Source organism: Gavialis gangeticus, unplaced genomic scaffold (genome assembly GCF_001723915.1).
Source record: "Gavialis gangeticus isolate Ggan-Ray unplaced genomic scaffold, GavGan_comp1, whole genome shotgun sequence".
NCBI classification, from domain to species: domain Eukaryota; kingdom Metazoa; phylum Chordata; order Crocodylia; family Gavialidae; genus Gavialis; species Gavialis gangeticus.
The window spans coordinates 17,380,663-17,392,643 of NW_017728993.1; the positions used below are offsets into that span (position 1 = coordinate 17,380,663).

The following is an 11,981-nucleotide window of genomic DNA, read 5'->3' on the forward strand; positions in this document are numbered from 1 at the left end:
TGTTTGAAATGGCTCAAGCAATTATGAGCTCCTGTGTTGTTGGAACTCTTACACACCTGAAGGATTTATTTGCTAAGATTCTCATGCCCAGTGTCATTGGACAGCCTGCTTCCTTGTATTTATACAGGTGTATGTCTTGGGTGACAGTTTATTTTAATGATTATTAATTATGTATGTTACAGCAGGATCTAAGGGCCAACTAGGAATGGGGCTCCAGTATGCTGGGTAAAGTAGAAATGGAGAAAACGTGAGCTCTTGGGGAAGGACTAGCCAGAATAGATGAGAAACAAAGTGAGGTAGAATACAAGAAGATTGAGCAAAATGATAACATCGCTTTTTAGAAGGTGGTTTTATGTCAGGCCAACCTGGTGGCTTTCAATGACCAGGTCACAAAATCCTTGGACGCACACTAGAAGAGAGGGACAGGTTACAACTAGCTCTGGACAGGTTACAGAGGTGGGCGGATGAGAACAGGATGGGTTTCTATACAGACAAGTGCAAGGTGCTGCACCTGGGGGGGGGGGGGAGAACCAGCAGCGTACCGACAGGCTGGGGAACTCCCTTCTTATCAGTACAGAGGCAGAGAAGGATCTTGGAGTCATTATAGACTCCAAGATGAACATGGGCTGCCAATGTGGGGACGCAGTCAGGAAAGCCGACTGCACCTTGTCATGCATCTACAGATGCATCACGAGCAAATCTAAGGAGGTGATCCTCCCCCACTGTGCAACACTGGTCAGGCTGCAGCTGGAGCGCTGCGTCCAGTTTTGGGCACCGCACTTCAGGAGGGATGTGGACAATGTGGAGAGGGTCCAGAGGAGGGCCACTCACATGATCGGGGGCAGGAGGGCAGGCCCTGTGAGGAGAGGCTACAGGACCTGAACCTGTTCAGCCTCCACCAGAGAAGGCTGAAGGAGGATCTGGTGACCATCTATAAACTGGCCAAGGGGGAGCAGCAGGCAATGGGAGAGTCCCTGTTCCCCCGAGCACTACCTGGAGTAACAAGGAATAATGGCCATAAGTTGATGGAGAGTAGCTTCAGGCTAGATATCAGGAGGTGCTACTTTACAGTCAGGGCGGCTAGGGTCTGCAACCAACTTCCAAGAGAAGTGCTTGCACCTACCCTAGGGGTCTTCAAAAAGAGGCTAGATGGATACCTTGCCAGGGTCGTTTGACCCCAGCATTCTTTCCTGTCCATGGCAGGGGGTTGGACTTGATCTGCTCAGGTCCCTTCCGACCCTACTAACTATGAAACTATAGATAAGATAAATGTGAAGAAAAGAGAAGGGGTTAGAAGGCGTGATCTAAAAAGGAGTTGTGGTAGAGAGACTTAGAGGGAAGCGGGGAACCCTAGGCCAAGCAATCAGTTGGCACAGAACAGAGGAAGTCCAGTCACAGTTGTTGAAGTTCTGTGAAGGGCCAAAGTCCCTGCTCTAGCTGCTCCTGCAGTTTTTACCCAAAACTATATTGGGGGATGGGGGTGCACTTTCTGGGGCCTATACTGTTCCAATTGCATATTTCCTTCTTCTCCATAAATCAGTTGCCTCTGTAAAAGGCATTACTAGTAGTGTTTCTTGACACCCTAGCTCTGTGGCTGCAGCAGCCTCTGGTCCCATGCAGAGCCCTGGGTTCTTGTATTCCTAATGAGCAGTGGCTATGCTGTAGCAGCCTTAGAAATCCTTCTAATGTGTCTCTTTCACATGTGGAGCTCTTGTTAAAAAAAACAACACCTGACTCTAAAGTTAAAAAGGGCACAGTTTGGTAAAAAAACAAAAGAAACACATCCTAGAGGTATAAAATAGAAAAGCAGAATTGATCACCACACTCTCAATGCAAAATTGTTCTCTGCAGAGCAGGTTGAAGCTGGAGTAGACAGAACACAAGTATCCCCACTGACAGCATGTATTATTCCATTTGAAAAACCATATCCCTACTTCAGTTTATCTTGCTGGTGGTATTTTTCATGCCTTTCTCTTTCAGCTGATTTTTAGTTATAAGCCCAAAATATTTTAGCTGACTTCTGCGTAAGTGTAGACAAGCTCTGACTAACCTTTAAACTAACAGATTTGCACAACTTTAATTTAGCATAAATTAATGTTATAGCCATACGTTGTAATGTCCTTTTTAAATTTATAATTTTTTAGTTATAAGTTAAATTTAAAACTTATGCTTTTGTACCCTGATGATCATGCAAACTGAATTATGGGCAATCAAGTAAACCAGATGAGTGAAGTCTCAGACCACACTGAAGTCGATTCCACCCTATCATTAGCAGTAAATTGAACTTCTGAAGTGCTCCACTTGAATGTAAGGTGTTAACAAAATAATACTACATAAAATTTGTTTAAAGGTTGTCTCCTAGCCTAACAGTGCCCTCCCAACGCTCGATTCTTTTATGTACAGTTTCAGTTTTAAAGAGATCATTGAGGGATTTCTATTTATTTTCAACAGCCAACAAATGGACCAACAGAGGTGATTTTAATTACAAAGGTTTATTCAGTGGAACTTAACACTTCTGTTACAAAATTACCATGAGGTGGCCTTTGAAATGGTGCTCTCCTGTACTCTGGATTGCATATGAAACAAGTAGGTGGAAATTAGGTTACTACAGCAAGCTCGCAGCTTCTCTAGGGTCATACTTCAGCTTCTGGTTCAAGTGTTTTCACCTTCCTATATGCCAAGCATCTTGAAAGCAGAGGTAGGTGATGTAAAATACCATATGATGAGGTAACAGGAAGTCCCATATTCAGCTAATGTACATATCTTTGGGAAACTTGCTTGTCTGTATATGTTCCAAAACTGGCATGTCATTTAATTAAATTATCCTAGCAAATCAATTTTTATTATATTTTGAAATATTAGCCTCAGGGGAGGCTTAAGAAGCTACTTCATGACTTTCTACCTTCCTTTAAAGAAGTAAAATAGAGCTTCTTAAGCCCCTGCCCCCGGCTTATTTTTGCAGATGATTCTTTAATCTAGCAAGCAGACTTAATGCAATAATGTGGTTGGAAGCTGAAAGTACACAGACTGAGGCTAGAAACTGGGTGCAAATGATTAGCAATAAGGGTAATTTAATCTAACCTAGGGATGTGGAGGATTATGAACCACTTGCAGTCCTTAAATCAGTGGTTCCTGGGGCATGAGCCATGATACATTAGTATGCTGCAGGAGCGGTGGAAGCATATCACAGAAAAATGGGCTGGATTGGGCCATGACCACACCAGTCCCATGCAGTTAGATTAGGAGCAGATCCAGTCCACAGACCAGTGAGTGAAGCGTGCCACTGATTTTAATTGTGGGGAGGGGAATGTGTTCCCAAAAGTTTGGGAAACACTGCCTTAAATCAACATCAGTTCCCCCACTCAGTGCAGCACTTTCTGCAGTCTGTGCTCACTTGGAAGTAGACCTTCAGGCAAACACTGATGTCTTTACCAAGGCATACAAGAAAATTGGACTGATGCTTAACATTGAGTAGTGCCAATACACGTGCAGCGAGGCTACTCTGATGTGCTGTAATTATAGCATGTTGGAGCAGATCTGATTAATCGAATCTGCTCCAGCGGACTCTGATGTTCATCAAGCTTTAGTGAAAGTGCCCCCACCACCTTTTTTCAGCATGGAGACGCTGATGCATGTGATGCTTCAGGTGCTTTTAATTAGTGACTCCCAAAGGTGCACTAGTTAAAGCCCCCCACCCCACCCCCCGCCCCTTGGGAGCACATGCATAAACGCCGCAGAAGACTAAGGTTCTCCATCAACCAGCTCTTAATGAGCAGTCCCTACCTCTGGTAATTCAGATCCGTGGTGAGACTAGAGAAGGCTGAGTATTTCCTGTAACTCGCAAGCCATTTCTCGCAGAAGGCTGATATCGACAGAGAAATCCAACATGGCCTCGAATGTGCAAGTGCCACCTTCAGACACCTGAGGAAACAGGTGGTCAAAGATTGCATTGTCAGATCCAAAACCAAGCTCATTGTTTATCAGGCAATTGTGATCCTCACCTTGCTGTACAGTGCTGAGATGTGGATGACCTATAGGAGACACCTCAGGACACTGGAGAAGGACCATCAATGCTGCCTGCAGAAGATCCTTTAATCGGCTATTAGATAAAAGTGCCAAAAAAGCCCCACTAAAGCACCCAATCTTTATACACATTGGGAAAGCTGGGTGCAATTAATGTGCTACCTCTTCTGGGCATGTGCTGGGCTCGGTGCAGGAGTGCACTGAGCTTGAAGTAAAGCATAGGGAGCTGCTTGCAGATGTGGAAAAAGAAAAACCAGTGCTTTTAAACTGGACACGTTCTCGCACCGAGCCCAGCACATGCCCAGACGAGTCAGCACTTTAGTTGCACCTGCCTTTCTCAATGTCTGTAGAGAGAGGGGTTTTAGTAGAACCTTTTTGGTGGTTTTATTTAATAGGTGATTGAATCAGCTTTGGCTACAAGTACCAAAAAGCCCCACTGACGCACCCTCTCTGTATATATGTTTTCTCTTCTTTTTCCGTGTCTTGTCAGTGCCCTGAATGAATGCTTTGGAGCATTATAGTTTTCTTGTTGGTCTCGTTAAAAACGCTCACACAGCTGCCACCATCTTGCAAAAACCTGTGTGGAGTAAAATGTTATTAAAAGATCTGTCTCCAGCCCCTCAGTGGAAGTGGTTGGACAGTATGCTTGTTTAACTATTTTGTGGCATTTATAATTAATAACTGTGGAGTAATATTTACATGGAATTGTAATTACACACAAACTTTTGTAAAGAAGCTAATGCAAAGGGCATGACAGAATTTTTATATGCCTGTTATCTTCCAATATCTGCAAGTTTCTTTAGACGTCTTGATTGCTAGAAAGTGTAGGTTCTGAGTTTCATTGGCAAACTCAGTGATAATGGTCAATTTCTGCCTTTTTTTAGTGGTTTGCCGCTCATGATTATCATCCACAAATCCTGGTGTGGAGCGTGCAAAGGTATGTACATTTAGTGCTAAAAGACTTAACAGAAGTTTTTTTTATATACAAGTCTATTATTATTTATTTAGAAATATGAATATTTAAAATGTAGCATGTGTTGCATTTGCTTTTTGCTCCGAGCAGTACAGTAGCAAACACACGTACTGTTTGTTGTTGCTAAAGGAGAGCTACAGCTAAATGCCAGAAACCAGAACTCTTTAATACAGTACAGTAAGAATGAGACTCTCACCTTTAAATCATGTAAAAGTGCAAAAAAGGGTCATTCTGCTTTTACTGAGAATTCTTGATAAAGAACAGTGTCAAATATTGATATAATCATAAACCTACTTACACTAGATAGTTATTTCTCAGTGATTTGTTAGATGTTTTGTCTTATTCAGTAGCATAATAGAAGGGCCTAAAAATTGCCTTGATTTAAAACTGTAGGTAAAGTGAAGTAGATGGTTCAGCTGACTGATAATGCAATGTGGAGAGTTTCCTGCTTTGAAGCCATTGGCTTGAATACGACCCATATAGCTATTTTTGCTCAGTATTCAGTGTATGACTATGACTGCTCAGTGAGGATTTGGTTAGCCAGCTTTTATTCGGAGTCGCAGATTCAGTAGCTGTTACAAAGATTCAGTTTCCCAATGAGAAGTACTTATGCTGTAGAACAGGGACTGCCAACCTCTAGAAGCCATGGGCCAGAACAACCTGGCTCCAGTCTTGCACAGGCTGGGTGGCTTTCATGCTGAATCAGCCAAGGGAGTTTGCTTGTGCTTGTACCAGGGCCAGGCAGCTGGGAGCTGCACCCACACCACTGCCAGTTCTCCCAGTCCCCTGCTCCTCAGCTGCAGTGAGTGCAGCATCCAGCTGGTGGGGAGCTCTGCTGGGGGTGGGAAGCTGGAAGTTGTCTGCTTCTCCCCTCCGCACCTCCTGGCTGCAGCCTGGGCACAGCTGGAAGCTGCTCAGCCCTGGCTTAGTTCCCTAATAGTTGGAAGCTGCGCCCTTGCTGCAGTTGGGAAACCGGGGGGTGAGGGGGGCATGGGGTGAACCAGCAGCAATGTGAGTGCAACTTCCAGCTGCATGGTCCTGGTTGCAGCTCTTTGCTGCCCAGCAGGGCCTTGGGCAGAGGCAAAGCCCTCCACTCCATGGGCCAGATCCAGCAGCTCCATGGGCCCTATGTTGCCAGTCCCTTCTTTAGGGATGAAATGGGGACTTTGTTATAGGCCTGAATTCCCCCCCACCCCTCCCCAGGTAGAATTTAGATGTAGTTTTCTCTTCCATTCCCCTTCCCCTTCTTTCTTTTTTCTTTTTAGCTTTAAAGCCAAAGTTTGCCGAGTCCAAGGAGATCTCTGAACTTGCCCATAATTTTGTTATGGTCAATCTGGAGGTAGGCTTTCCTACAGTTCATGTCCATGTTACCATTTTGTAATGAAGTACCTTACGTCCATATTTCTTTTAACTCTTTATTTGTCCTTCCTATCTAAATTCCTCAAATTATTGAATAATCACACAGTACTGATTTGATATTTCTGTTTGATTAAAAAGGAAACTCTTTGCAATATTTATATAGCAGTTCTACTTATGAAGCTGACTCTGTTCCATTATGTCTTTAACAATTGGCTCATTTTCCCTCTCTACACTAATCATAAGAAAAATGGCTTTTATAGATGCAGTCACTACATGACAAATATTACAACCCCAAAACAGAATAAATATATAACTTGGTGCAGATAACTAAATTTATTTTCACAACCGATATTTATCTGGGTGAAAATAACTTTATTTCTTTGGTTGGCAATGTAGAGAATTTTGTAATGATTTATCATCTTTTCAAGATGACATTTACTCAAACCACCCTTGGAAGAAGATAGCTCATTTCCTTAAGGTTACATTTTGTTGACTAGCTTGCTCAGAAAGTGCAAATGTTCTCTTATTTCTGTCTTGCCACCCACAGGATGACGACGAGCCAAAGGATGAAGCTTTTAGCCCTGATGGTGGCTACATTCCCAGAATCCTCTTCATGGGTAAGACTCATACACAGCTGTTACATCCTCTCGCATGATTTGTCATCACTTGTTCAACATTTTAATCACTCTTCTACTGAACAGATCCCAGTGGAAAAATCCATCCAGAGATCATAAATGAGAAGGGAAATCCCAGCTACAAGTATTTCTACACCAATGCTGATCAAGGTATGTGTGAATGAATTCTAGATTTGGTTTGGGTGGGACTGAATTGCAAGTGTGTTATGGAAATGACACCCATGTACGGAGTAGAGGAAACCTACTGGGTCACAGCATACCTGGAAGCTGCTACAAACCAGGTGAATGAGTTTCTTTAACACCTTGGGGCAGGGTGGCAGGAGCCTTAGCGTAGAATCAGGATGTGCTTCTATTTCCCATCTGGTTCTTAAAAATCTGGACTTGGTTACACATCCACTCCTGACTTCTCTTTATAAATGTAGTACTTCACCATGCCTATTCTTTCCTTTTACTTTAAGCTGTCAGGGACAGCTTCAAGAATAAATTGATGTCACCTTTCCCACCTCCAATAAACTGGCTGTTGCACCAAAAGCTAGCAGCAAGCAATGCGGTCTGTGAAGTGTGATGCATATATGTATACAAATATATGTGCGCATATATGTATGCACATACATTTATATATATATAAATAAATGTATGACAAATATTTATATAAATATATATATCTATATAAATATATTTGCGTACATATATGTGCATGTATATTTGTATACATATATGCACCACACTTCACAGGCCACATTGCACCAAGCAATGGCCAGTTTATTGAAGGTGGGAAAGGTGACATCAGTTTATTCTTCTGAGTCTGTATAATCATCGGTAAACTTTGTTGTAGCCTTAGTATAGACCCAGTGGCGGTATCTTTTGAAATATTGTGTCATCTAAGCTTGGTAAGGGCAGAACTGATTGACACTGTAGTTCCAAAAATCACTAACAGCGGGGGGGAACAGACCAGTGCTAGCAACAGTGGGAAATTATAGCTATCCCATAAGTTGAGAGTGTGCTCAATTGAGAGGAAATGTGATTTTCTTCTCTGGAGTATAATGGAAGGGCAGAAAGAGAAGAAAATTGATCTTCCTAATAATTTGTAAGACTACAGTCTTTCACATACAGCATCCTGCCAATGCCAAATACCTGATCTTTAAACTAATCCCCACTCAGATAATGTGTGCAACTCGCTATGCAGTAACCTCTTAGTATCTGCAAAAGGGAGGTAGTGATATTTTTGGAAATTCAGGCCTTCTTATCCAAAAACTGCACACACAGAAATGTGACCTTCTCCATAGCATCCCACTTGCTTGCTTTAGTTCTTGAGAGGCCATGTCTAGAAATGGGAGGATGCTTTAGGCTCAGTCCTTGCAGCTGAGATGGCCAACAAAGAGAAGAGCTGTCAGATAGAATATTTTGTGCATGATAGGGCAGAGGGTATCTTTCTGATGATATGCTGCTTTCAGAAGCAGTTACCACTTCTTATTGCTTTGCCAGGGTTTTCCTTGTGAGCCTGGGAAAAATAGATTGCTCAGCTGCCATGAAGATATTGATCTCAGCAGTATTGGGAAAATATGCAGAAAATGACTCTGTTATATTAAACATGGCTTTTTGAAATTAAAAACAAAGTTTTCTGTTGCTTTGTGGTGATTTGAAACTTTTTTTAAAGATGCTTTTCATACTTGAATAAAAAATAAATATTGTATAAAATGTTGTTAGAAATATCAGTGATGTCAAGCCCTGCCTTCCCTGGTAAAAGTGTTGGGGGTCTCAGAAATGTGGATTGTGAGGGAAGTGTTGAACCTTTAATATAGACATCTTTGCTGCCAAGTGCTTCTCAGCCATGTGAGACATAGTATAATAGAAAATGAGGGTTGGAAGAGACCTCAGGAGGTCATCTAGTCCAACCCCCTGCTCAAAGCAGGTCCAGCCCCAACTATATGAGTTAAATGAGCTAAAAGTCAACTCTACTATTCTGAGTGTTTTAAAAATGTCCTTCCCAAATTCAGCTACATGGTATTTCTGATGTACTAATCCTATCAATTCTGTCTGGTCATAGAGTTTTTTTCCAGGAAAAAAGGGCTAGGTGCAAGCTGAATTTATAAATAAGGGTGAAGGGGAAACGCAGGAGGAAGAGTGGAAGGGAAGATGTTAAGAGATTCTTTATGCCTCATAATAAAGCCAAAAGGGCGCACCCTTTTATCTTTTTTTTCCTTTGCATGTTGTTTCCAAGGTGTTCATGCTATCTAGCTGTACCAGTAGTGGCTAATATACTTTTCATTTTCAGGAGAATTTCCTACTTAATTCATATCATATGTGTTGAAACAAACCAGCTGATGCTCTATATATAATTTTAATTTTTACAGTTGTCCAGGGGATGAAAGAAGCTCAGGAGAAGCTGACAGGTGATGCTTTCAAACAGAAACATCTTGGAGATGAATTATAATATATACATTGAACATGACTTTTATCCATCAATTTGAAACTCTAAAAGTATAAATGATTTTGTTGTTGTTGATAAACTGTTAAACAGACCAAGAAATGTAGTTGCACTGGAGGGACAGAATTCTCTTATTAGTAATTTGCTAGGTTAAACATTTTGATTTTTCAGACATGAACATCAGATACAGTGTTATCCTTTCTCCCAGCCAGTTTACACTTTAATACTTAACGGCTAATTTACACGAGTCCCTGAAGTGATCTCAAACCGAATATTCAGTGGGTGTCCACATAACAATGACCACTTGTATCCAGCGTTCAAAGCATTTAACCTGCATCTTAAGAGGATGAGCAGTGTGATTATTATGCACTGAAATAGTGAGAGCTTGATCTCCATTTGGGATTGGATCCTTCATTGGCCATCAGTGGGAGATGCTCAGATGAGTAGGAGATTGAGACTCAAGCTAGCTATTTTCTAAAAAGCCAAACAAATCAAACAAGTAATTTTGCCACTAAACCAAGTAAAGTTTTTTTTTTGTTTTGTTTTGTTTTTTTGTTTTTTTTTTTTCATGCATATCCCGAAGTAGCTTGTAGAATATTCACTCGGCAAAAGATCTTCTTTGTAGAGCTGTTTGTGATTTGTCTTGACTTGCCTTCAGGTAGGAGCTCCAGCTCTCCATCATACGTTCATCTTTGGTTAATATTAAGACAAGATTATGTTGAAGTGTTATGGGGATTCCCACTCTTGCTGAATGTTTTGGAGAATGCCTTGCCATCACATTGTACTGTATTTTTGTACCAGGGTGAAAAATTAAAACTTTTTAAAAATAAAGGGCATGGTAAATGTGTTTTTTTTGGAGGGGAGGAACACATTTCCATTCTTTTTAGGAACTGGGAAATGTATTTGTGTATGTCACGTTGGTTACTGATGATGATGAATGTTACAGGTGAAAAGAGCCTTCCCCTTATGTTTCCAGCAGACAATTGCTGCTTTTCAGTGATTGTCATTAGGCTTATTTTCTTGGCATTTAAATCGTCATAATTCAGCCTCTCTTGAACCTCCTATACAATTGGGAACAAGAGTATCCAGTAATTATCTATTAGAACAAATAAAAGAAAATGGCTTTTAATGTAGCCTAAATTACGACAGCACTCATTTGTTTAGTGAAGACAATTGTAGAATGAGTCACTATTGCTTTTGACCTACTATAGTCCACACAAAGAAGGAAGCACCCTGTATTGATTGACTAAGGAGCTACCTAGTGGATCTGCTGTCATGCCCGTCTCTTAAAAGGAAACAATGGAAGACAAATGTATTGCAGAGCCCTGCTGGTCACTGTCAACAAGATCGCATGTCAGACTTCTGACATCCTATTGAGAAAACACTGAGCAGGATCATTCTGCTGAACTGTGTCCCTGTCAGCAGTCAGCCCCAGCTGTGTGCCTGCATAAATTCCTTGTGTGTCTGTAAGTGGGAGCTCTTCTTATACCGGTATGGGGCTCGCCTTCACTATAGCCTTCTATGTTTTTTATTTTGAGTGATTCCATTAATTTGGACCTATACACTCTCACAAGCTCCTTACTTGTGTGGTGGTGCAAATAACAAAGGTTAGTGTGCACAACACAAGTTACAGGGCTGGCTTAATGTAAGGTCACCACATCAGTTGCTAATATGATCTCTCCATAGTGCTGACATAAGCTAGCTATGTGACACAACAGCTGAAGGTTTTCCCAAGTCCTCTCGATCATCCTGAAATAGCACCTTACCTTCTGCTGGTGAAATTTATACATTCCACACGCTGACACACAAAATGTTCAGAAACTACACTGACAAGTGCAGTTTTGAGCTCCAAGTCTATTTTCTTTCATACCTCCTTATTCTACTGTGGAACCAATTATATTCTTGGTGTATCCTAAGCAGACATATTTGCTCATATTTCAGATTGCAATTGTCTCCATCTATTCCAGTCTTTTCTAAAACACACCTCTAGTTGATTGATTTATGCCAACGGTTGATTGATTTTATTGCAGTTTCTGGTTTGGGGTATTAAGCAAGACATCAAAACCCATCTTAAGCAAAAGTAAAAGATATATAAAAGATCTATAAAGATATATAAAAATACCGGTATGTTATTGCAGTATTGAGATTTCTGAAGGATATGGATCTCTGCCAAGGCACAGATGGAACTGGGACTAGCTTCCCAGATTAAGGACAATAAGAAGTCTTTTTTTAAATACATAGGGGGTAAAAAGAAGGTCCCGGGTAATGTGGGGCCCTTGCAGGACGCGTTGGGAAATTTGGTCATCACACCAGACGGCAAAGCTAACATGTTTAACGATTTCTTTGCCTCCGTCTTCCTAAGTAGGGACCAGAACAGCCACCTCCCTGCTGGGCCCCCCTTGGGCCCTGGGGAAGGCACACCTGGGCCAAGGGTTAGCAAGGATTTAGTTAGGGAGCTTCTGGAGGGGCTGGACATATTCAAGTCAGCCAGTCCGGATGATCTCCACCCTAGAGTTCTAAAGGAATTGGCCGAGGTCATTGCAGGACCCCTGGCACGGCTTTA

At 41.7% G+C, this 11,981-nt stretch overlaps 1 protein-coding gene across 1 annotated transcript in view; it reads left to right on the forward strand.

The window, feature by feature from the left end:
• Window positions 1-10,263, forward strand: part of TXNDC12 (thioredoxin domain containing 12) — a 30,221-nt gene extending 19,958 nt beyond the window's left edge. The window contains exons 3-7 of the mRNA XM_019501310.1: window positions 4,908-4,960; window positions 6,262-6,335; window positions 6,903-6,972; window positions 7,057-7,140; window positions 9,345-10,263. Coding sequence (XP_019356855.1) covers window positions 4,908-4,960; window positions 6,262-6,335; window positions 6,903-6,972; window positions 7,057-7,140; window positions 9,345-9,424 — 361 coding nt within the window. The 3' untranslated portion in view covers window positions 9,425-10,263. The remainder of the gene's footprint in view (window positions 1-4,907; window positions 4,961-6,261; window positions 6,336-6,902; window positions 6,973-7,056; window positions 7,141-9,344) is intronic.
• The last annotated feature ends 1,718 nt before the right edge of the window (window positions 10,264-11,981 follow it).